General features: G+C 39.9%; 1 protein-coding gene across 1 annotated transcript; it reads right to left on the bottom strand.

Moving 5' to 3' along the window:
• Positions 1–4,928: 4,928 nt before the first annotated feature.
• LOC122994639 (NLR family CARD domain-containing protein 3-like) lies at positions 4,929–22,471 on the bottom strand. Its single transcript, XM_044369436.1, has 9 exons — positions 22,383–22,471; positions 18,431–18,541; positions 18,219–18,297; positions 17,800–18,028; positions 15,757–17,560; positions 15,500–15,673; positions 14,535–14,708; positions 6,475–6,521; positions 4,929–5,805 (listed from the first exon to the last, which is right to left on the bottom strand). Exons 1-9 carry the CDS (start codon positions 22,469–22,471, stop codon positions 5,270–5,272), a joined length of 3,243 nt encoding a protein of 1,080 aa, XP_044225371.1. The 3' UTR covers positions 4,929–5,269.
• Positions 22,472–26,737: the final 4,266 nt, after the last annotated feature.

Below are 26,737 nucleotides of genomic sequence, written 5' to 3' on the forward strand. Positions count from 1 at the left end.
AGTTCTGTACAGCAGAACAAAGATCTTCCTGTGATGAGGCATCACATTGTAGTTTAAACTCTGTCATTATTCCACAAACAGAGTTTACTGTGTTTTGATGACAGTGATTCACTTTGTACTTTATATAATGTGACAATGATTTTATATTGATATAGTATAAAGATACTGAATGAAGGTTTGGCAGCAACATAAACTTTAGTTTCTATTGCTGCAGCTCTTTGCTTGGTTAAAATACTGAATATCATCAATGAAAAGATGTTTTCAACAGTTTGTCTGTGATATAGTTTAGAAAGATTTCAGAGGATATTATTTTATGACTTTTATTAGCTGTTAATCACTAACCATACCACCTGTGAAACAAAGTCTCCCTCACTACCAGCATGATACTGGTTATTAAAACATGCACCAGTTTAAAGGTGACTGAATGGGGCGACCCTTCATACTGACACTAAACTTCTCTGACAATGAATAAAATGTTTTACACAAACAAACTCAAGACTGTTTGAAACCGTTTGAGTTCATTTGATGTCAAACTGTCAGAACATAATCACTTGACTGTGTTTAAGTGCAGTTAGTGACGTGTTGAAAGCTGATAAAATGTGTATCTGTCAGGTTGGTGAGCTGTTGTTGACTTGCTAGCTAGTGACAGTGTTCCTAATATAACTGCAGCACATTTTACTGTTTGATGAACAATAAATTCACTGCAGAACATCTATTAAAACATGGTTTACTTTTACTGCTCAACATTAAACACAACTAAACAGCATATCATTAATAATCTATTTAATCCATTTATGAAAAGCAGCAGCATCATACATTGAGCCTTTAACACTCAGTGTCAGCTGTGTATTTATTTGAGTCTAATTTATTATTGTTGATGCACATATTACATGTTACATGCAGGTAATTTTTCAGAGTAACAACAGACAGTGAAAGGTTGACTGTTGGAATTAGTGTTAAAATAGTGCAGACGTGGAACAATGTGTGGCACAGGGGTAACATTCATTAAGACCTGCATTATTGTCTCTGATGCTGTGAAATACACTCAGTGATGGAGGAAACTCAACTGCAGTCAAATACAACAGTTGTTGAAGCAAGTAGATTGAAGGTCATTTGTTGGGTTTGTGATGTCACTATTCTTCAGCCAGCACATGGTCTCAGTTGGGTGTTGTGTGTTAGCAGCGACTCACGCTGACACAGTTCTATAGCAGCTAGTTTAACTGACATGCAGAATGGTCCAAGTGCTGCTGGGCTGTTTAACAACTGTACTGGATTGTCTTATATTGTCCAGAGGGCTGTTCCTAGCCTGGCTAGAATTAACGTCAACTGTCACTTGAGGCTCAAGTCGTTCCATTAATGCAGCTTAGCTGCTTCTGGTCAACGTTAAATCAGTGATGGTCTAAAGGTTAGGGGAGTGAACTTATTACTAGAGGGTTGATGGTTCAATCCCTGCATTCGGCTTGATGAGTCTGCATGATGAAAGTGAAGAGCAGTGCTTGTCCCTGTTCATGGTTTTAACTTTATTTGTTAATAAATGAGCGTTCAGATCAGTGACTGTGGTTATATTATCACTAGACTGGATAATATCAGAAGTTTCGGGGAGACGACGTTTGTCACTGAGAGAAAATGACTTTCTGTCTCCGTCATGATGTCAGTGTTCACGCAGCAGCAGCCGCTTATCATGGGAGTAAAGTAAAAAATAGATTTACGTGGTTTAAAGCCAGAGTTTTTTGATCCATATAAGCAGCTGATCACTGTAACTGTGATCACTATTAGCAGTTACCTCTGTATACATTTAAACACAGCAGAAGGTCATTTTTGGACTTTATTTAATTTTCTTTTTGTCTTCACAGCTTGAACAAAATCAGTGAATGAATAAATAAATAACTTCAAAATAACGCTGGCACACTTTTATTTCTTAAATTATTAATGCTGAGCTTTTCAATAAAAGAGTTGCGAGTGAAAAGACACTTGATGGAGCCGTCTGTTGAGAGTCTGTTTCCGTCTGTCGGACATTCTTTGACACGCAGCTGAGTTAGCCAGCTTGATGGAACACCCCCCTGCTGTTTGTAATAAGTTTCTCTCCTCTATATATGAACATGAGGTCGACTAAATATTGGAAACATCTTTCAAAGTAATTAAGTCCAAAACAACGACCACAGAACCAATTAACCAGATTTTGGTCCAAAAACAACTGAAGTCGTCTCAACAAAACTTAACACTTATTGCATCACTGTTGTATTTCATTGTATTATTCAGGTGTTTCTATTTTTCTGGTCACTTGGTGTGTCAACAGGCTGAATTTTGACTAATGAAGCTTTTCCAGAGTTTCCTCTGATGTTTCTGTTGTCTAAACAGCATCTTGTTAGCAAAGCTAATTAGAGTCAAAGAGGATTAACGAGGTTTCAAACCTTCCACCAGTATTCAACAAAGCAACATAATAAATCACTACTAGCACCATCTCTACTGGTGTCACATCATTTTAACCCCCGCTGACACAAACATGATGAAACCTGTTGCTTACGTTACCTTTAGATGCTGAAAATCATTTTCATCAAGCTGATGAGTGAAGGTGAAATTAATCAGCAGCTTCAACCAGGAAACCAAACGTAGGAAGAACAAACATGTAACTCACAGCAGGAAGATTTCAAATGTCAGTTGCTTCACGAACAGTCTCAACTCTGAATTCATCTTTAACCTTTAAAGAAATATGATCCCAGCACAGCGCTGACCTTTGGAATAAAGAACCTGGAACAGCTAAAGTCAAACATTGACAGACTGTATAAATCCTCATCAGATAGATTTAGTCTTTATTGTCCATTTGTTCTCACAGCCTGGAGGAGGAATGATAGCAGCCCATCCCAGTACCCCTCCAGCACCTTACTGGTTCCTGACTGGAAGTGAGCGATCCCCCATCTCATTTCATCTCATTTCATCTCATTTTCATTCATAAAACCTAAAAACCTGTCTTCAGGTATTTCTTGGCCCAATCTTGATGCTTCAGCATCTTTACCAGCAGCTTTCTTTACCTCGGCCATGTCTCTGAGCATCGACACCTGCTACGTCTGGAATAAGGTGGCGCTGGAGGATAACGGGTTCTTCTTCATGTGTTTTCTGCGACCTTGTTGAATATTCACAACAGAATGTTTGATTGTCTGGTGGTTACACCTCAATAGTTTAGCTATTTCAAGAGTGTTGCATCCATCTGAAATGCATTTTGACAGTTAAATCTGTTTTTGGTCCATTTACCCTGTTCTAATGAAGCTGCCTAATAGTAATGCAAACCTTAATATAAGCTGTTAATCACTTCAGGCCAAACACTCACTCATTACACAAATACACATCATCTGGAAATAATTAACTCCAATAAGCATTCAAGTTTATATGGTTTGGAAAATGACTACTCTCAGTACTAATGAGGATTATTACTGAGAGTAGTAGTACTGAGCGTGGTAGTACTAAGAGTAGTATCACTGAGAGTATTAGTACTGAGAGTAGTACTACTGAGAGTAGTATTACTGAGAGTATTAGTACAGGGAGTAGTAGTACTGAGAGTATTAGTACTGAGAGTAGTACTACTGAGAGTAGTATTACTGAGAGTATTAGTACTGGGAGTAGTAGTATAGATAGTATTAACACTGAGAGTAGTAGTACTGAGAGTGGTAGTACTGGGAGTTGTAGTACTGAGAGTAGTAGTACTAAGAGTAGTATCACTGACAGTATTAGTACTGACAGTATTAGTACTGAGAGTAGTAGTACTGAGAGTAGTATTACTGAGAGTAGTATCATTGAGAGTATAGTTGGTGACAGATTAAAGGAAAACCTGGTCCAGGTCTGAGTGCTGGACCCCTACAGTGAGAGGGTCTGGGGGTTCTGTTATGCTGTGGGGGGCATTTTGCTGGCATGGTTTGGGTCCACTTGTGAGTGATCAGCTTTATCCTGTGATGAAACATGTCTATCCTGATGGGAGTGGTCTCTTCCAGGATGACGATGATGGTTTGATGAGGATTAAATGATGCGAATCAGATGTTACGACCTTCACAGTCACCAGATCTCAACCCAGCATCATCATCACAACACCACATGATCAACAATGTTATTGATCCTCTCCACCATCATCATCACAACACCACATGATCAATGATGTTACTGATCTTCTCCACCACCATCATCACAACACCACATGAGGAAGATCTTTATGATCAATGATGTTCAGAGACTGTAGGATCAATAACGAGGAGCTCTGAAGCTGTTCTGGTGGTCCAACACCTCACTGACACACTTTATGTTGGTTTTCCTTCATTTGTCAGCGTCTGTATATATAATGTGTGTGTGGAGCAAACGCTTCACTATTATTCATTCAGGGAGCAAAGTTCTGGTTCTGCTCCACTTTCTGTCTTTTTACAAATAAACTTATCATCACACAGTCACCACAATCAGGTTCATTTAAGCAGCTTATATCAATGATCAATGACTATTATCAGCGACTGACAACAATAAAAATGATCGTTGGAGCAGCCTTTGATGTTTCAGTCCAACCCGTCACTGATGGATCAGAACAGACAGAGTGACACCTCACCTCAAAACATCCAATCATACCGACTGTTACCAAACATGGTGGACTGAAGAAAACCATTGATCACTGATAAACTGTTCAATTATACAACACACAGTACCAGTAGTGGAAGAAGTACTCAGATACTTTACTGCAGTAAAAGTACCAATACAGCAAAGTAAAAATACTCCATTAAAGTAAAAGTCCTGCATGAAAAATCCTCCTACAGTAAAAGTACATAAGTATTATGAGTTTGATGTAGTTAAAGTATTGCAGTAAAAGTACATAAGTATTATGAGCTTGATGTAGTTAAAGTATTGCAGTAAAAGTACATAAGTATTATGAGCTTGATGTAGTTAAAGTATCTTTAACAATGTGTTGTATTTTAAAAGCTTGTTATATTCATTGTGTCAAAGATATCACCATGAATAGTTTTATTGACGATGTGATAAAATACATGTGAGAACCATAAAAACACTCTGTGCTTCCACAGCTGGACAGATGTTATTCATTATAACATGAATAGAGCTGCAAGCTGCTCATTGGATCCTGACAGTAACAACAGCAGAGTCAGCTGAGACTAATCAATGAATCATGTAGAAGGAAAAATAATTGATTGTTTGAGTCTGAGACAGATGATCAGTGTGTGATGTTTGATTTCAGCAGCCGATCTTCAGTCAGCAGAGTTTCTCTAACAGGAGGAGACTCTTCCTCCTACAGCCGACACAGAGACACTGAACCAGACCAGAACCTAAACCCAGCATACAGAGGCTGAGTGAATGTGGTGTTGAAGGTGTGGAGGTGGATCAGTGTGTCAGAGGAGATTTTGTAGAAGGACAGAGTGCCAGCAGGACAGTCCACATACACTGCTACTCTGTTAGAGACGGAGGAGGAGGAGGAGGAGGAGAGGAATGTTTCTCTGTAATTGTACCAGACAGAGTAATGACCACGATCAGAGCAGTAGAGACTCCAGGACTGATCATTTCTTCCAAACGCACAGTCATCACAGTCTCCTTTCCTGCTGATTCCTCTGTAAGTCACTGATATATAAACGTCTCCTCTCCACTCGACCTCCCAGTAACAGCGACCAGTCAGATCATTTCTACACATCAGCTGAGGACAGTGGTCAAATCTGTCTGGATGATCAGGATATGACTGATCCTCCTCCACACGTGTCACCTTCCTGTTGTTGTCAGACAGTTTGAGGTTTCTGTTTGTTGTGTTTGTGTCCAGTTCCAGTTCACAGACATCTGATGGAGAGAACAAGACACAATACAGCTGCAGTTTATCATCTGTTGATTTATTAACTACTGAAATTAAACCATTCAAACTTAAACCATCTCCATGACAACTGAGACGCTCCATCCACTGAGGAAGGCCATGAGATGTGACTGAAAGCGTTGGAGATACAGAGTAAGTGAACGTTTAGGTGAGAATTTTTACCAAATTCAAAGTTAAACTTCGTTCCAGCTGCGTCTGATGTTTGTCTAAATGTAAACTCAACAGTTAGAACATTAACAGTCAACATGACAGTGAAGACGTCAGTAATATTCATGTTTTTATCAATAAAGTTTGGTGTAAAATGAAGGTCTTTGCACATCAAGTCTGTTATTTTCATCTCAAACTGTCGTCCAAACAGCTGAAGTCAGTATGAATGAATGAACTTTATCTGCAGGAGAGACATGAGTGACATTTTGGAGCAGGTAGCGCCACCATGTGGCCATTTATAAAACATTTCTCTTTGAACTGAACTGTGACCAACAGAAGGAAATGTATGTTTCATGGATTCATCGGTTCAAGATAAATGTCAGTGTAGGCTGAAACTGATTTTCCATCATTTTGAACTTTGTTCACTTCTTTTACATATTTCATCCAGTTTTTCTCAAAGTTCTCATGAATCAAAGTGAAAACACACTCACACTTCCTCACACCAGGTTTCAGTCTCTGTGGTCCACCATGGTCCATCCTGGAGGAAGAGACAAAGTCACATCAGCTTCATACACCTTCGCCTCATATCCACCATTAAACATCAACCAGAGTCCCTCAGTTAGTGACAGTGTCCATCTGTCTGTCTTTACCTTTTTATACTTTATTGCAGGAGCAAGAGTTATACATATAATATTGTTCATATCTACATCATTCCTACAACATTTATATGTTTTTAGTGTGCAAAATAAAATTAATAATAAAGAAAAAAAGGGGGGAAATAAAATAAATAAGTCAATAATATAAACATACACAGAGAAAAGAGGAAAAAAAGACATTAACTCTTCTAACTCTTCAGGGCTGAAAGCATCAGTATTGTTTAATTGTGGTCCACATATTTAATCCATTTATGTCTCCGTTTCAAATGTTCCTGATTTCTGATTCTATAAGTTATTCTTTCCATTTCTAACATACTGTTTACATTTGCCTTCCAGTTGTTAAATAAAGGTTTCAGCCAGTTCCTTGTTATCTGTTTCATAGCTGCAATTCTGAGTATCCTATATAGATATCTGTCTATTTCTAATGTAAGTTCAGGTGGTGATATACCTAAAATAATATATTTGGGTTCAGGTGCTGTTTAATTTGGAGAATGTTCATGATAGATGTTATGATACGTTGCCAGAATGTTTTTAGTGATGGGCAGAAAAAGAAAATATTGAATTATTGAATGAATTTTGATTGTACTTTGGTGTAATAAATAATCTTGTGTATATTTTCCATGAGTTCTCCTCCAATATCTAGAATTTGTTGTTTTATGTGTTGCTTTATACGCGTTTTCCCCATCCTCCTCTTTTAACTGTTCACCTAGTTCTCAGTTCCACTTTGTCCTTATTGTATCTTGTGTTTCAGTATTATCCTGTAGTATTTTATATAGTTTGGAAAGAGTATTCTTGGTGTCCATATTATAGTTTTTTTATCATAAATCTTGTTAAAGGGTGCTGCTCTTGGTTTCCTTCTCTTTTGTGAAAGTTATTGAAGTTGTAAATATTGATAAAAATTTGACTGGGCTAAATCAAATCTATTTGATATAACTTCAAGGAACTGACACCATTTTTAATTAGTATTTGTGAGTTTATTTGCAGTCCTTTTGATGACCAAACCTTTAATACATTATCCATTTTATTTGGTTTAAATTGAGGGTCCCATGCCATTTCTCTAAGATAAAATTATTTATTTATTTTATATTTTTTTTACAAATGTGTTTCCAATTGTATAGAGTATTATTAGTCCATCTGTTTTATCTTTCTTATCTATAAATGGTAATGTCTTTATTGAAAGGGGAGCTTGCTCTTTTTCTATCATAAACCACTTAGCTTTTGTGTTATCATTAGTCCGTTTCATTATGATCTTTATTTGTGTGGCATGAAAATAACTCTGTAAATCTGGAAGTGCTAATCCACCCTGTCCTTTAGATTTTATTAATGTTTTAAGTTTGACCCTTTTTCTTTTGTTATTCCAGATAAAATCAGTTATCATTCCATCTTTTAGAACTTTGTGAAGGAAGTGAAACCGGTAGAGGAAGAGGAACTGGGGAGGATCATCATTTTAATTGTATCTACTCTATTAAAAATAGAGTCAGGTATGGTTTTCCACCTGTTCAGATCTGGTTTAATTTTTTTCTCTACATTCTGATAAATGAACTCATAAATTTCACTTAAATCATTATGGATTATTATTCCTAGATATTTTAAAATTAAATCTTTAAATCTGAGGTTTCCTTTAGAATTATCTATCAGTTGTTTACCTATACATATAGACTCACATTTACTTTATTTTCTCTGAGTTCAACTTCACTGTTAGAATGACCATGGTGTGATCTGATGTAGTCATTGTTCCAATAGTGCATTTTTAATAGTTGTTATGTCTAAGTTAATGTTAAGTCCAATCTACTATATGTAGAGTCTTAGTTGGAATAGTGAGTATAATCATTTGTTCTTGGTTGAAGTGTTCTCCACACATCTATCATTCCCAGCTCTCTACATGCTTTACTTCAGATGTTTGCGTTTTTATCAGATTTATGTTTAAGTGTTGTTGTTGAGTCTAAGTCAGGATTTAAGACAAGATTCAGATCACCTCCAATAATAACTGTTCCTTTTCCTTTAGTTACCACTAGATCAATAATTTGGTTCATAAATTCAGCACCCTCATCTGGTGGGTAATAAATATTTATAAGAGTTATTTCTACATTTTCTATTCTGCCCATCACTAAAACGAATCTTCCTTCCTCGTCCACTATACTATTTATCTTCTGAAATGGTATGTGAGTTTGTATAACAGTAGCTCCTCCTCTCCTTGATGAGCTATATGAGGAGGAAAAGACTTGAGCATTTGCTATTCTGCCCAACTTCTTATGTTCTTCTTGTGTCAAGTGTGATTGTTGGAGAAATAATATATCCCCTTTTTCTTTTTTCAATTGTTGTAAAATCTTCTTTCTCTTGACACAATTATTGAGACCATTTACATTTTGAGAAATAATATTCAGATCAGCCATAACTTTCAAAAGGGTTGTACACAGGCAGAATTAAATATTCAGTTTTAGTAAAGTTTAGGCAGAGTTGCAAATCCTCCATGTGGTTATTCAGCCCCAAAGAGTCAGAACAAAACATAATATAACAAAAATAAAACAATAGACACATATATGCAATACACTCATAAAGTCAACAGTATACTTGGCTTCCTGATGTGCTACCTTAAAACCTGGGTAGCTGTTTTTTTCATGCATATTTCATTGCATGAGTAGTCGGTGTTCTACTTATGAACACTTGGTCCTTTGAAAAAAAAAGAAAATAAGGACGGCAGCTCCTTTCTTTCCCTTTCCTAAAATTAAAATTTAGTGCCAAATAATTAAGTATAAAAAGAGAGAGAAAGGTGAGAGCATAAACAAATAGATTAGGGAGGAAGAAGAGGAGCGACCCTCCCCGCCTCCATTTACCCTCTGTGAACTAAGTTCTCCCGTTATTCATACCGTTCATGTTTCAGTCTGTCCTGGATAAACGTGTCACTCACGTGTCTCTACATTTAGTCTTTTCTCGGTGTCCCGGGGTGGCTCATTCCATCTATCATCCTTTTGTGGGCTTGTTTGATGACTTGATCCATCGCATGTGATACCCAGTTCTTTTAGAGCCTTGGATGCCATCTCTGGGTTGTCATAAGTTTCAGACGATCCATTGTCATTGATGATTTTCAGCTTTGCTGGGGCGATAACATACGATTTAATATTTTTCTTCTCAGCTGGTCTCATCGGTTTGTACATGGCTCTCTGTTGTTTAACTTTTGTTGTAAAATCATGATCAAAGAAGATACACGTTCCATTCAAAGTCACTTTCTTTGCCCATGCCGTCTGTAATATTCTTTTCTTCACATCATAGTTCAGGAAAGTTACTATAATCGGTCTGGTATGCTGCGTATTTTCTCTGTAGATGCGATATGTCCGGTGAATATTAAAATCCCCCCTCAATCCCAGTGCCTCATTGAAGAATTTACTGAGAAAGTGTGTCATATCGTTTCCCTCTGTTTTCTCTGGGATGTTGTACATGCGTATACTATTTTGTCTGGACTTACTTTCCATGTAGTCCATTTGTGTCTCTGTCTCTTTCATTCTGATCATCAGATCCTCATTTGTTTTCTGTCGCAGTATTTGTTGGTCCTGCATTTCTCCAACCCTGTGTTCAAGTTCATGGACTCTATTGTCTGTTCTCTCCTGTTTTTGTCATAGCTCTGTGGTTTGTTCTATTATTTTCTTGATGTCTGGTTCTGGTAGGATTTGAACTCTGATCGGTTGTAATAGTGTCTTTCAATTCATTGATCAACTGTTTTATCTCCATTCCCTCTGCCATTTCAGGTGCTGCATGGGTCAATTGTTTGGCAAACATTCCACTTTTCTTGCACTCTGCCATGACAAACTTTTTCGTTGTCACACCTGATCAGAGATTCATGCTGCTAATATTAATCTAGTTTTACTTTATTTTTTTGACCTAATTACGTTTCTGATCAAAATTGGGAGTAAAAGAGATGCCGTTTTCTTTACCTGTCTGTCATTACAGACACCTGTAATAAAAGTCCTGTAATCACCTGTAATTAAGTCAAGGGTCTGCCTACTTGCTGGAGTAGTAAACTAGCTTTCATTAAATAGGACATTTTACTCAGTTTTAAGCCGAAGTTTTATGACGCACTTTAAGAGTCTTGCCGTTTTATATTCTTGTTTTAATCTGGTATAAGGTTTTTAGTCATCGCATGTTTGGATTTTTAATAACAAAATCTGACTGCCGACGCCGGCAGTTTTTAGCATTGTTAGCATTGAGCCTAACTCCTAACCAAAACAACCTATGACAGCTTTACCCTGTGAGGACAGCATACTACTGACGAAAGCAAACAAAAAGATCGCTGACCTTAAGGAGGATATCCAACGGCTCTCTGATGAACTGCTGAAGAAGGACTCACTATTGTCCAGCTTCATGGACGTGGCACACGGGCAGTCCAAACAGCTGGCCTCGCTCAGTGCAACCCTCCAGGACCCAGTTGCATGGGATCCCGCTACCTGTCCGCAGCCCTCCTCCTGCTCCACACCCAAACACCAGTCGTCCTGGGCAGACATGGTGGCCCGCGGTCGCAAGAGGGACTCAAGTGGGGCTGCCTCTCCCCCCTGCCTGACCCTCTCCAACTGTTACACGACCTTGTCCGATGACACTCCGGTCCACCCAGCTGATGCCCCTGCTGCTCAATCAGATCTGGACCCGACAACAGTGCCTGTCGACACCGCAGCTTTCCCTCCGCTGGTTAATGACAGTGGTCAGGTGGCGGGCCACTCCATCACAAAGCCAAATAAATGGCCCTCAACCCGGTCCTCAACCTCTTCTTCTCAGAGCAGGATCCTGAAGAAGGCTGTGCTCTGGCGTTCTCTCTTACCCTGAGCTGGTGGGGAATCGCTCACCCAGGTCCAATGCCCCCGCCTGACCACAGACACCCACCCAAACACAGTGTGGACCAGGCACTCTCCTCCCATGGAAATCTTCTGCCTTCATCTCATTGTCCCCTCTTCTCTCCAACCACACTGATTGTTGGAGATTCCATAATTAGGAACACCCGCTTCTTCAATGCTGCCACTGACTGTTTCCCCGGTGCCACCGTCCTGGTCATCCTGGACAGGCTGCCCGGACTACTGAATTCACTACCATCCTCTATAAACCGGGTATTAGTCTACATGGGGTCTAATGACACAGCTCGTCAGTAGTCTGAACTGACTAAAAGGGATTTTAATGACCTTTTTAGCCTTTTAAATAACTGCAGTAAGTCTTTTTACATCAGTGGTCCCCTACCTACACTAGCCAGTGGAGCAGATGTTGAGTCCTCAGCCTCAACACCTGGCTTCAGTCCGCCTGAAGAGCTCATCACATAGGTTTTATTGACAATTTGAATTTGTTTTGGAACCTGTCCTCCCTGTTCAGATCCGATGGAGTCCATCCCAACTGGATGGCTAGCCAAATGCTAGCGGCTAACATGTAGCATGCTGTCCAGTCTGCCACACCTGAATGACTATTTACATCACACACACCCCACCCCGGTGCCTTCTTCTCCTCCAACAAGAGCAGCTCACAGTACCTTTCCCCCTACCAGCTCTCCCCACAGGCTTCATCTGTCACTACCATCTTCACCGGTTACCTTCCCCATACAGACATTTATTTCCCACCATAGACTCACTGCAGCAGGCTCATCATCACGCACCGCTGCTGTAAATCATAACAATTAAATCCAAGTCCCTCAGCAAACTCTTTTAGCCCCTGCTCTTAAATCTAAACCTGGAAATTTTGGTCTTTTAAATATCAGATCTCTTAATAACAAGTCTTTTTTATGTCATGATTTTATTACTTTTAATAACCTGGACTTTTTTATAATCACAGAGACGTGGTTATCTGAGGGAGATTGCAGTCCTCTTATTGAAGCACCCCCCCCCTGATTTTACACACTTACAACAACCAGGCAGGGGAGGGGGGGATTGCTGGTATTTACAGAAATTAATTTAAATGCATCCCTGTTTTAATTAATAATCGTACTTCTTTTGAACACCTTGGTTTTATGGTACACTCTAAAGAGCCTGTAATCATTTTAATAATCTATAGACCGCCCAAACCAAACAATGTTTTTATCCAAGAGTTTGCTGAGTTATTATCCCACTTCATGTCAAAGTATAACAAAATTCTCATTTTAGGTGATTTTAACATCCATATCTGCTGCCCTTCTCGGACGTTTGTAACTGATTTTATGGACACTTTAGAATCTTTTAACCTCACTCAGGCAATACAAGAACCCACACACTCCAAAGGTCAGACTCTTGACTTAGTTCTGTACAGCGGTCTCAGCCCCGACAACTCTCAGATTAAGGATATCTGTGTGTCTGATCACAAAGCAGTTTTATTCAATGTGGTTTTAACCCAATTACCTTTTAATCACAGTACACCCATCCGCCGCCATGTTTTTAATTCTATGTTTGCTAGCAAGTTTTCTGAGCTTTTTACCACTTTTAACTGCCTTTAATCCTCATTTTAATACAGAGGAGCTGGTCTCAGACTGTCCTGGACTCTGTTGACCCCCACAAGGACAAAAAGTCAAATAGAGAACCGCAACCCTGGCTAAATGAATCCACCAAAGAATTAAAGAGAGACTGTGGGAGGAAGGAATGCAAATGGAAAAAAAACAGGTTTACATGTATTTTATGAGATCTGGAAAGACGCAATGACAAACTATCAAAAGGCAGTAAAAAAGGCTAAAACATCATTTTTTTCTAGTTTAATTTTATCAAATCATTCTAACCCCAGTATTTTATTTAAAATAATAGACTCAGTCACCACCCCCTCCCCTTGTCATTTTATTAATGCCTTACAAGAGATGTGTAAGAAGTTTCTAAATTTTTTTAGTGAAAAAGTCATGGATATAAGGCAACAACCCCCACAGCCCATGTTTTACATACCAGCAGGGATATTCATTGTTGTTTTAGTAATTTTAAACCCATATCACTGTCAATTTTATCTGATATCATAGCCCACATGAAGCCCACCACGTGCAGCCTTGATGCTATTCCAACAAAATTTCTCCAAGAAGTTATTGACATAGTTGGCCCCAGTATTTTATTGATTATCAACAGTTCCCTAGAAAATTGACTTTTTCTCTCTGTTTTTTAACATGCTGTGGTGCAACCTCTTTTAAAGAAACCTAACCTTGATCCCTCTGTTTTTAATAATTTTGACCAATTTCTAAATTTCCCTTTTTAAGCAAAGTTTTAGAAAAAGTTGATATGCTGACCCCGTACGAGCCAGCCCGCAGCCTTAGATCCTCAGATGGGGCCCTTCTGGGCCAATCTAAAGGTGACCGTGCTTTTGTCATCACAGCCCCTCGACTTTGGAACGACCTACCTGAGGAGATAAGGCTCGCAGAATCAGTAACTTCTTTTAAATCACTTCTTAAAACCCATTTCTACAGACTTGCTTTTATGTAATGTTGTCTTTCGATCTTCTTTCTATTGTCTTTTAATCTTTTTTATCATCTCTCTATTGTTTTTCCTTGTCTTCTGCTGCCATCTTCTTAAGGTCAGACCTGTTATTACTTTCTGTGTTTTCTCTTTGCTTTGTATTTTACTGTCTTTGCTTTGTCTGTCACACACTTTGTTAACTCTGTTTTTAAAGGTGCTATATAAAGATATTGTAATAATAAAGATATTATTACCTGAGACTGTCCACCTTCTGTCTATACCTGAGAGTGTCCATCTGCCTGTCCGTACCTGAGTGTCCATCTGTCTGTCTACACCTGAGAGTGTCCACCTGTCTGTCTGTACCTGAGAGTGTCCACCTGTCTGTCCATACCTGAGAGTGTCCACCTGTCTGTCAATACCTGAGAGTGTCCACCTGTCTGTCCATACCTGAGAGTGCCCACCTGTCTGTCCATACCAGAGAGTGTTCACCTGTCTGTCAATATCTGAGAGTGTCCACCTGTCTGTCCCTACCAGAGAGTGTCCAGTCTCCAGTGTGGATCCTCCAGTCCAGCAGACAGCAGCTTCTCTCCTGAGTCTCCTGGATGATTGTAGCTCAGGTCAAGCTCTCTCAGGTGGGAGGGGTTGGATCTCAGAGCTGAGGCCAGAGAATCACAGCCTTCCTCTGTGATCAGACATCCTGCCAGACTGAACACACACAACAGTTGCTCTAATGAGCTTAAAAAGATTCTCAGCTAAATAAGCAGTATTTTGTCCTTCAGGCCTTTATGTTTGTTGTGTACATTACACTCAGTGCCCCCTGTTATATGTTGGTGTCATGCAGATAAATTTTAGTTTAGTAGTAGGAGAGAAAGCACATGTTCCTGCTGGAGGCTGCTATTGCTGAAGATCAGGGTTAATCTGATGCCATTCTGTTTTTACTTTGGCAGAAATAATGCCATTAATGTTAAATATTGTTCGACAGCATATCTAAAGATAAAGTAAGATTTAATAGAAGTTTAGTGATGTTTTATGTTAGTTCATATTTTTCATTCCAACAGTGTTCTCTGTGTGATTGCAGTAATTAGCCAACTTAGTGTCTTCCATCATATTTCTGATTTTATTTGTTCAGTGTTTAAACAGTTAATTTGTAGTATTCATGTGCAACCTTTCCTGAGCAGTAGATCTGCTTTGTATGTTCACCTGCATGTAGAGGACATGACAGTAATTCTGTGTTTATATTTTCTGTTATTCCTTCCATTATACTAGATTTTCATTACTTTATGCACATTGAGTCTTCATTGAAGATTAAATGACAGAAACAAATATCCTGACTCACATGTTGGCATTAAAGGAATCTTACTTACTGTATACTTGATATTATAACACTTTAGCTCAGACAGTACACAAAATCTTTTTGGTAGCAAAAACTCTTCATGCAAACTAGAAAATGGGAGAAAGCCAAAATATTATGTTCAATACATAGTAATAAAAATGACCTGAGAGATTCCAGTTTGCAGTGTGGACTCCCCAGTCCAACAGACAGCAGCTTTACTCCTGAATCCTGAAGGTCATTATTACTCATATCCAACTCTCTCAGACTAGAGGACTGGGAGCTGAGAACTGAGGACAGAGCTGCACAGCTTCTCTCTGAAAGGTTACAGCCACTCAGCCTGGAAATGATAAGCAGAAATATTAGTTTTCTTCATTGAGCAAAGATTAAAGTATGTTAATCTGGATAGTTCTGTGTGCTTACAGAGCTTTGTTAGAAGTTTTGACCACTGGCAGCAGCCTCAGAAGAGCCTCCTCTGAAGCAGAGTATTTCCTCAGGTCAAACACATCCAGATCTGTTTCTGATGACAGTAAGATGAAGACTAGAGCTGACCACTGAGCAGGAGACACTTCATCTGTGGAGAGAGGTCCTGATCTCAGGTTCTGTTGGATCCCCTTCACCAGAGAACGATCATTCAGTTCATTTAGACAGTGGAACAGATTGATGCTTCTCTCTGCACACAGGCTCTCACTGATCTTCTTCTTGATGTGCTTGAGTGTTTTCTGATTGGTCTGAGGGCTATTTCTTGTCTGTGTCAGCAGAACTCGTAGGAGAGTCTGATTGGTCTGCAGTGAAAGACCCAGGAGGAAGCGGAGGAACAAGTCCAGGTGTCCGTTTGGACTCTTTAAGGCCTCGTCCACAGCACTCTGGTAGAAACGTGTTGGTTCAGGTTTGTCTTTAAATAGTTTAGGCCTCCAGGATGTCGTTTGTTCCTCTGCCAGCACATTGACTCCAGAGTTGAAGAATGTCAGATGGACATGAAGAGCAGCCAGAAACTCCTGAACGCTCAGATGGACAAAGCAGAACACCTTGTCCTGGTACAGCCCTCTCTCCTCTTTAAAGACCTGTGTGAACACTCCTGAGTACACTGAGGCCGCTCTGATATCGATGCCACACTCTGTCAGGTCTGATTCATAGAAGATCAGGTTGCCTTTCTGCAGCTGCTCAAAAGCCAGTTTTCCCAGAGACTCAATCATCTTCTTGCTCTCTGGACTCCAATGTGGATCTGTCTCAGCTCCTCTATCATACTTAACGTTCTTCACTTTGGACTGAACCACCAGGAAGTGGATGTACATCTCAGTCAGGGTCTTGGGTAGCTCTCCTCTCCTTCTGCTTTTCAACACATCCTCCAGAACTGTAGCAGTGATCCAGCAGAAGACTGGCATGTGGCACATGATGTGGAGGCTTCGAGATCTCTTGATGTGGGAGATGATTGTGCTGGCCTGCTTCTCATCTCTGATTCTCTTCCTGAAGTACTCCTCCTTCTGTAGATCAATGAATCCTCTGACCTCTGTCACCATGTCAACACACCAAGGAGGGATCTGATTGGCTGCTGCAGGTCGTGTGGTTATCCAGAGGCGAGCAGAGGGAAGCAGTTTCCCCCTGATGAAGTTTGTCAGCAGCACATCCACTGAGGTGGACTCTGTAACATCAGTCAGGATCTCATTGTTGTGGAAGTCCAGAGGAAGTCGACACTCATCCAGACCATCAAAGATGAACACAACCTGGAACTCTTCAAACCTGCAGATTCCAGCTTCTTTGGTTTCAGTAAAGAAGTGATGAACAAGTTCCACCAAGCTGTACTTTTTCTCTTTCAGCACATTCAGCTCTCTGAAAGTGAATGGAAATATGAACTGTATGTCCTGGTTGGCTTTGTCTTCAGCCCAGTCCAGAGTGAACTTCTGTGTTAAGACTGTTTTCCCAATGCCAGCCACTCCCTTTGTCATCACTGTTCTGATTGGTTCATCTCTCCCAGGTGAGGCTTTAAAGATGTCTTCTTGTCTGATTGGTGTTTCTGGTCTGTCTGGTTTCCTGGATGCTCTTTCAATCTGTCTGACCTCATGTTCATGATTGGCCTCTGCAGTCCCTCCCTCTGTGATGTAGAGCTCTGTGTAGATCTGATTCAGAAGGGTTGGGTTTCCTGCTTCAGCAATCCCCTCAAACACACACTGGAACCTCTTCCTCAGGTTAGACTTGAGTTTATGTTGGCACAGTGCAGCAGTAGGTCCTGAATGAACAAACAACAAATGAAATCAGTGAGTGGATCCTACAGAAAGTCTAGAAATCTGAACATGTAAGTGTGTCTGTATAGTTTTTCCTCCTCCATCAGTTTTATTCAGTTCATCAGTGGAGGACAAACAGCCTCTGATCTGATGCAGATGTGTGCAGCATATTTACAGCAGAGTTTGAAATATAAACCTCTCCCATGTTGCCTCCATCATGTTAAATCTGTTTAAATCATCTTACTGCTCTGCAGACGGTCAGCCAGCTCCTCCTGCTTCATTCTCCTCAGGAAGTGCAGTGTGATCTTCAGAAATGCGTCTCTGCTGCTCCTCTTCTGTTCTTCCTCCTCACTGTCCAACACCTCCTCATCCTCAGCCTGACTCTCTAAGTATTCTGGGTAATCTGCACTCAGAACCCTCTGGACTTTCTTCAGCTCATTCTTCACAAAAGTGACGATGTTCTCCTCCAGCAGCTGGAACAGAAAGATAAACTGAACATTTAATTTAAACTGGTAGAACAAACCATGTGATTCATCTGTCAGTCTGAAGGCCTGCTGGTCTAAACAGAGCAGCATGGACACTGTTAGGACCTGAATGGTACGTTAGTATTTCATCTGTGGTTGATGGAGTTAATATTAAAGGTGTATTTGTACATGTACACACCATAAATATGGAGTCCAGGTGTGTTTGATGCTGCTGTGCAGACTGATCACTGGGAACCTCTGAGCTCTGCTGCTGAACTCTGTAGAGAAAACATCACGTTTAAGGACATTTAATGACTCAAATCTGCAAACAGCTTATTAAAGATGTTCTGTCATAATGACAAAATTAACTCCTGTAAATGCTGCTGTGATTACTGGATGTCAAATTCTTACCTTCCATCAGCAGGTTGTCCAATATTAAAGTTAATAGGATGACCCATAGACCTGTCACTCTTCATGGACACACAGCTGGGTTCAGGAGAGTCTGTTCTCTGCTGCTGCATCCTGATACAAATAAAACAGTGATAAAAGCATTCAGTTAAAACCAAAGAAATTAAGGATTAATCATCAATTTGAATCCTGGAGTTAAAAATAAATCTTTCAGAACAGAGTGACTGATGGGATTCAGATTCCTCCGGTGATGAAAAGAGGATGGCAGGCGACTTGGTCTTAAGTCAACAGAAGAAGGAAGTGAGGATGTTCTACAGGAGTTCTATGGCTCAGTAACAATCTGTACCAACCTCAATAACTAAAGATTGAACTATAAACATCCCAGTTCATCCTTCAGATGGATGAACACAGCATCAAGCAGCTTTTACTCTGTACAGACTCTGTTAGAGGAGGTACAAGGTGATCCAGACATCTTTTTAAAAAAAACTGTCCCTGGTGCTTTATGTGTTTTCAGAGATGTTATGGTATCAGCTTCCTCTTTTTGTGTAATGTCTTCATCCATCCATTGTTTAGTATCTATTTGAATTTTGGCAGAGTAAGATTTAATGTAAATTAAGAGAATAATCTCCTGTTTATTTCCCATCTGATCCATACAGATCCTGATAGTAACTTTCAAAGCATTTCTGATTTGAATGGGGTCATTTATCATATTGACCTCTTGATCTGTGAGATGAACAAGGAAAAGATCCCTTTTTCTTCATTTTACCTTCTTGTTTTGTGTTGTTTGTTTGTTTAGAAGAGAGGAGAGAAGAAGAAGGAGAAAAAAAGGTATGAAATTAAACTGGTATAAGCTGTGCCTGATGGAGCCAGTACATGAGGGTTCAGGGATCAGGTGGATTAATATTGTAATTATATTAATGTTTTGTCTGTTAGGTTAGTTGAACAAGATGAAATAAATAAAGTGAAAAAGAAAACAATAAATCAGAGCGCAGAAACAAAGTGAGGAGGTGTGTTACATGTCAGTGTTGTCCTGCAGAGGGCAGCAAACACCTGCCAACACTGAATAAGAAGCTCTGTGAGGGAGGGAGCTGAGTCTTTCTGAGATGAAGATGTTCCTGTCAAACTGAAAATAATCAGCCGTCCAATCACAGCTTGGAGGCAGCGCCATGGGCGGAGCTTATCAACACCAGCAGAGGTGAAGTCAAACATGACAGACAGCCTTTCACAATAAAACAGTTTCCTGTGGGCTGAGGGACAGAACTACTGACTGTATGTTTAGTTCCATTTGTGAGACTGTTTGCAGTTTTAATGAGATGGATTGTGCTGCATGAAAGAACAGACAAGACAACAAACACTGAACTGTAAAACACCTTTTCACTTTGTTGTCTGTGTTCTGGTTTGATTTTAATGCAGCCTGAGAAACCTTCATTGTCTCTTTACCAAAGGTTTTTCATTAATTTTGACGGTAAACACTTACATGAAAAGGAAACACGTATACATAACGAGCATTGTATCTCTTCCTTTCTTTGATTTGTCTTTAATGAAACATTTTAGAATTTTCACAATCCTCTATAAATGAAAAACATTCTTGTGTGTAACAATCATTTCTATCAATTATCAATCTGTTCACTCAGTTTATCAATCCTGAGATCAATATTCTGACCTTTGCTCAGCAGGATCCATCTTTGAAGCTCCAGACAGACACATCCAAGTTAGCTGCTGCTCTGATTATTGGATGTGATGTTTTTATAGTTAAACACATATTGATATAGTGACCATGTTGGTGTCTTATAACACTGAACTCTTTGACATGTGACTGTTGCACAGGTGGACACTGTGATGTCACTGCTGAAACAATATATTGATTCCTCTTCTCAGGAGAGTCAGATAATAACAAACTTCACTTTTACATTCTTACTTTCCATCAGCAGGTTGTCCAATATTAAAGTTAATAGAAAGAAGCATAGAGCGGTCACTCTTCATGGACACACAGCTGGGTTCAGGAGAGTCTGCTCTCTGCTGCTGCATCCTGATACAAACAAAACAGTGACAAAAAGTTAACACCAAACAAATGCAGGACTGACCACCAGCTGAAATGTCAGAATCTAAGTGAAGAGAGAGATATTTGGCCTAGTGGAGGAAAAAGCAGCCTAAACTGAGGACAGCCAAGATCCTGGTTTTCTCCACTGCCCAGCTCCTCCACAGACGTCTAGTCAGTTCCTGAGCTGTCAGCCAGTCTTGCTGACTTCCTGTCAGACCTCCTGCCTCTTGGCTGCCCTTCTACGTGGCTTCGTTGACGCCTCAGCCCTCAAGGTCTCTACCCTGAACATCTCTGTCAACATCCAGCGTGGTCCCACCTACAACTGCTTTCAGTTCCACATCCACCTGCTCACCTGTTTCCACTCTGTAATTCCCTCATCAGCTCCTCAGTACACATACTGGTCTCAGTCATTCATTCCCAGAGAGTTTGTCAAAGTTACTCCATTGGACACTTTCATTCTAGTCAACTAGATTCTGATCCTGTTCCTTTTGTTACCTGTTCCTGCTGGTTTTCACCTGATTCTGACTTACTTCCTGTTATGACCTGTAATCCTGTCTGTTGGTTTTTGAGCATTAAAGCCTTTTAACCTGTCTGTCTGTACCTGGGTTCATCTGCTCCACCCCACATAACACAGGAGGCTTATTCAGTTCAAACAGTCGATGTACCAACTGGTTTTAGATTCTTACCTTCCATCAGCAGGTTGTCCAATATTAAAGTTAATAGAAAGAGGCATAGAGCGGTCACTCTTCATGGACACACAGCTGGGTTCAGGAGAGTCTGCTCTCTGCTGCTGCATCCTGATACAAACAAAACAGTGACAAAAAGTTAACACCAAACAAATGCAGGACTGACCACCAGCTGAAATGTCAGAATCTAAGTGAAGAGAGAGATATTTCGCCTAGTGGAGGAAAAAGCAGCCTAAACTGAGGACAGCCAAGATCCTGGTTTTCTCCACTGCCCAGCTCCTCCACAGACGTCCAGTTAGTTCTGAGCTGTCAGCCAGTCTTGCTGACTTCCTGTCAGACCTCCTGCCTCTTGGCTGCCCTTCTACGTGGCTTCGTTGACGCCTCGGCCCTCAAGGTCTCTACCCTGAACATCTCTGTCAACATCCAGCGTGGTCCCACCTACAACTGCTTTCAGTTCCACATCCACCTGCTCACCTGTTTCCACTCTGTAATTCCCTCATCAGCTCTTCAGTACACATACTGGTCTCAGTCATTCATTCCCAGAGAGTTTGTCAAAGTTACTCCATTGGACACTTTCATTTTACTCAACTAGATTCTGATCCTGTTCCTTTTGTTACCTGTTCCTGCTGGTTTTCACTTGATTCTGACTTCCTTCCTGTTATGACCTGTAATCCTGTCTGTTGGTTTTTGAGCATTAAAGCCTTTTAACCTGTCTGTCTGTACCTGGGTTCACCTGCTCCACCCCACATAACACAGGAGGTTTATTCAGTCCAAACAGCCAATGTACCAAATAGTTTTAGATTCTTACCTTCCATCAGCAGGTTGTCCAATATTAAAGTTAATAGAAAGAGGCATAGAGCGGTCACTCTTCATGGACACACAGCTGGGTTCAGGAGAGTCTGCTCTCTGCTGCTGCATCCTGATACAAACAAACAATTAACAAATCAAAGAGATTAAAAAGATGAATTTTGACCAGACTGTCAGCAGCTGAATGAAAATCAGTAAGAAGACAGTGGATGAGAAACGTTCTCCTGTTCATCAACATGTCATCTGATGAAAGATGCTTCATCTCAGTTGATTAGTTGACTAATCAGTTGTTGAGGTCTTTGTTAACTCAGAAAGTCAGTGGTTCATTAGAGTTATTGTGAGTTATTATTCAGTAGTTGACAGTGAGTGTGAATAATGATGGTGGAGAACAGTGATGGACAGTTAGAGATCCTCATCTCACCTCTGAGCTTTGGTCTGGCTGTCATGTTCCCCACACAGAGAGCTTTTAGAGGGAGGGACTCCCTCCTCTCTGTCCTCACACTGATCCATAGCAGAGAAACACCTCCACACAAACACAACAACACATTATTTCTCTTCATTGTTCTCAGTCACATGACAAGCACACACAGCTGTTTCTAATATCCTCCACCCTTCATACAACCAACATGTGATCTAATAATCCATCTAAATATAATGACACTAAGTATTTGTGCTAATCAATACTTTGTGTTTTCCAGGTGACGGTCAGAGTACGAGAGACCTGCCAAAGAAGCTTTGCTGATGGGAGTCAGACTGTTAAACAATGGGAATTATTTGATATGAGGCTCTAATTCAGCTTATTGAAGGAAACTTATAGATTAAAAATACTTTTTTACAGTCACACAGAGAAAGTTGGATCATTTTTCAGCCCTGAGTAGTGTCTGCAGGCTTCCTTTCAGGCTGCAGCCCCAACAACCTCCAGTAATAAGGAGGGCAGCCTGTATGGAGCCTGACAGGCCAAACTCAGGGCAGAACAGTGTGCAGAGCCTCGCTGAGCTTCTTGCTGTGAGTGAACTGTAATAACTGAAGGAGACTCAGATGAGCCTTTCGCTGGTTGCAGTCAGAGGACAGTTTAGAGAGACGTTGGTGAGAACATCAACCTAGTAAGATCTCAACACCACATCAGAAGATTTAAATAGTTGATGAAGTTACCGCTGTCTCCCAGTATGGAGACACAGGTATGGATGCTGCTGCTGTGTGACAGCCACAGCTGTTCATTAAAGTCAGAGGAAAGGAGCTACATTACACATCTATCAGCATCACACAGAGTCTGAAAGCTCCGGACAGATTTAACCCCTTCCTCCACCACTGCCACACCCAGTCTTTATGTTGTAGATTAAGATATTTTTACCTGTTTTTACTTCTATGTTTGTACTTTTTATGGACTGTAACTCTGTTTTTACTCAGCATGTGACCCACATGTTCTCTGTGTTTCTTCCTCTTGTAAATAACAAATAAAGTTATTTGAACTTGAAGCTGTCACTAATACAGACAGAGCAGCTTGTTGTTTTTCTCCACAAAGAAGACAAATGTTGGAAGTTATTGATCTGTGAACACTGACTCAGTACTGTCAGCTGTTATTGGACACTTTGAACAGTGACACTAAAATGGAGGAAAACTTCCACCATGTTGATTTGTGTTGACTGTTAGTAGAGTTCTGAACTACAGATTTCTGCTGTTTCTACTGGAACTAAACTAACAAGATGAACAAAGAGTCATTCAAGAGTCAAACAGTGAAAACTGTCACAATACAAACACAATAAAGTCACAATAAATACCTTTAGACGGAGAAAAGAAGCTGCGACACGACGAGAAAAGGAAGAGAAACTAAACTCGCAAAGGAAAAACAAAAGGACATACCATAGAGAGAGAGAGAGAGAGAGAGAGAGAGAGAGAGAGACATATGGGCTGCATCCCAAGTCTCTCAAATTGCATCCACATTTCCCTCACTGGCGTCTTAGTCCCTCCCACCGTGGATGCAAGGAGAGACGCAAAGAAACCAAGCGAGGAGAGGAAACGAGGAAATGTGTTTTAAGAGACATGAGACGTCCTCTCCTCTGAAGCGTCACGTGAAGCGACGTCCGTTTCTGATAACGGCGACAGCTGATCACAGCTGGATCAGCTGATCACAGCTGGATCAGCTGTCAGTCAGCTTTAACGGCTGTAGAAACTTCTGATGGAGTTTGTGTCTGTACACATGTTTACTGTGCTGACACCAATAAAGGTTCACAGTTATCACCGCTAGAGCAGCTGTTTCCTCTCTGCAGCCTGTTACCAGTTTAACAAACACCTCAATAAAAACCTGCATTCTGTATTTATACTGTGTCCTGCTCAGACGCACAGGAACCATTTCTACTGGCAGAATGCGTTTATACTATTTATTGATTATTTGTATCTATATTTTTTGATAATCCTGATAGTGAATTCATCATTCAATAACCCAGAATATGATCATTTCTTCTGAACACTGGAAAATATGTATTTGGTTAAATGTTTCAGGGCAAATGGAAATGATGTAACTCATATCAAACCCGATGTTCAGGAATTTTCAGCCTCACATGTGACTGAATGTAAATGACGATAAATGATGTAAAATATAAATGTGTTTAACTGTTATTATGGATCAAATTAAAGTCAGGAAGAGTCTCTCTGTCAGCAAGAAACAGTTTAATGGAGGAAATAACATGAAAAAAAACTTTCTTATAAACGAAGAAAGTTGTTTATGATTCTTTTGTTGATCAGACCGACAATTAACAGATTTTTAACTTTGATCAATCAGAAAACAAATAAAACATAAAACTTGGGGATGATACACTTAAATTGAATCTGTAATCTGTCTCCACTTCGGTGTGAAACTGCAGTGATGTATCAGATCAGTCTGATCAGCTGCAGCGTCCAATCAATAACTGATATCCAATAAGGGGGCGTGTCGGCTGGTAAAAGACTTCCGTGAAGGCTGCTCTCATGTTTCCTCCTCGCTCCTCGGAGCAGAATAAGAAACTTGGGACCATGAATGTATGAAGAGAACTGGACACAGGAAGAGCTCCAGGCTTTGAAGCCAATTTGACATAGCAGCTGCTTTCCTTTTTTATTAAGGGATTTCTGTTTAATTTTATTCCTTTACTCTATTATCTTATTTCATTTATTTAATTTTTTTTACCTGCCATCAGGCACTTTCATTTAACTAACTGTGCCAGCTCAATAAGAAGGATGCTTGCATTTAGGGATAGGCGAGGGGTCTTTCACCCTGAAGAAGGGTTTGAGCTTACATTTTGTTTGCTCTTAAGTTTAAAGGTCTTGGTATGGGAGGTGAAGGACCTAGTGTTTGTGTTTGTAAATAGTTTTGTTTCAGGGTTGGACACTGTTTTTTTACAAGATTGCAACGCGCTCAGTCTGTTTAGTGTATTAATGTGTATGACAGTGAGGATTAGCAACAACTTCAGACATGCTAAAGTCTATTTAATTTGGTTATGAATATTTCTAGTATCAAACTGTACTTGGAATGTACGAGGTATTCATCACCCAGTAAAGAGAAAGAAGATTCTCACCTTTCTTAAAAAAGAAGGTGTTGAGATTGCATAATTACAGGAAACCCATCTGGAGGATCAGGAACACCTTAAACTTAAACAAGACTGGGTCGGCAATACATTTTTTTCATCCTACACCTCAAACAGTAGAGGAGTCTGTATTTTAATTAATAAAAAATTACCCTTTAAACTTGAATCTTGTGTTAAAGACAGTAATGGACGCTACGTTATAATTAAAGGGCTACTATATGGAAAATATATCTCAATTCTCAACATATACGCTCCACCCAATCACCCTACTGATTTTGTTACAAAGGCATTTTTGGAGTTTGCTGAACTTGAAACTGAATGTTCTATAGTAGGTGGCGATTGGTTTCATTTGAATCCATTGATGGATAAACTGCCTGCAGAAACTGGGGCCCCTTCAAAAAGAGCATTTGCAGCTACATGTGATGAGTTTGGATTTGTTGACATTTGGAAAACTGTGCATCCTGATTCGACAGAATTCACTTTTTTTTCCAATGCTCACAAAACTAGCTCTAGAATAGATTACTTCTTTATCCCCAAGTTCATGTTATCTTCTGTGGTGTCTTGTGAAATAGGAAGTATTTCTATTTCTGATCATAGTCCAGTATTTTTACAATTGTTGTCTAATGAAAAGCAGAGTTTCACTAACTCTTGGAGGTTTAACCCACACCTACTCAGTGACCCCAAATTTATCTCATACTTAAAGTCACAATTTGAAATTTTTTACTCAATAAATAAAACTCCAGATGTAGCTCCCTCAGTACTGTGGGAAACGTGTAAAGTGTATGCGAGGGGCTTAATTATCTCCTATACAGGGAGTAAAAAACACAAATATCTGGAAACCCAAAGGAAATTAGAGGGTGAACTGTCCAATCTTGAAAAGACGTATGTTAAATATCCATCTGAGGTTAATATGAGGGCAATGTTGGCTACAAGAGCCTCTCTGAATTCTCCTCTTACCCATAGAGCTGAGCAAAGTATTAGATTCGCTAAACAAAGACTATATGAGGGTGGCAATAAAGTACATAAGTATTATGAGCTTGATGTAGTTAAAGTATTGCAATAAAGTACATAAGTATTATGAGCTTGATGTAGTTAAAGTATTGCAGTAAAAGTACATAAGTATTATGAGCTTGATGTAGTTAAAGTATTGCAGTAAAAGTACATAAGTATTATGAGCTTGATGTAGTTAAAGTATTGCAGTAAAAGTAGTGGTTTGGTC

Source organism: Thunnus albacares, chromosome 12 (assembly GCF_914725855.1).
Source record: "Thunnus albacares chromosome 12, fThuAlb1.1, whole genome shotgun sequence".
NCBI classification, from domain to species: Eukaryota; Metazoa; Chordata; class Actinopteri; order Scombriformes; family Scombridae; genus Thunnus; species Thunnus albacares.

Bases quoted from the DNA above. Each gene is read 5' to 3' on its own strand.
- LOC122994639 (XM_044369436.1), bottom strand. From the start codon at position 22,471: ATGGATCAGTGTGAGGACAGAGAGGAGGGAGTCCCTCCCTCTAAAAGC. The intron at 18,298-18,430 runs GTAAGAATTTGA...TTTTCTCTACAG, and splicing joins GGACAACCTGCTGATGGAAG to AGTTCAGCAGCAGAGCTCAG. The intron at 5,806-6,474 runs GTGAGTGTGTTT...TCTCTCCATCAG, and splicing joins GAAACCTGGTGTGAGGAAGT to ATGTCTGTGAACTGGAACTG.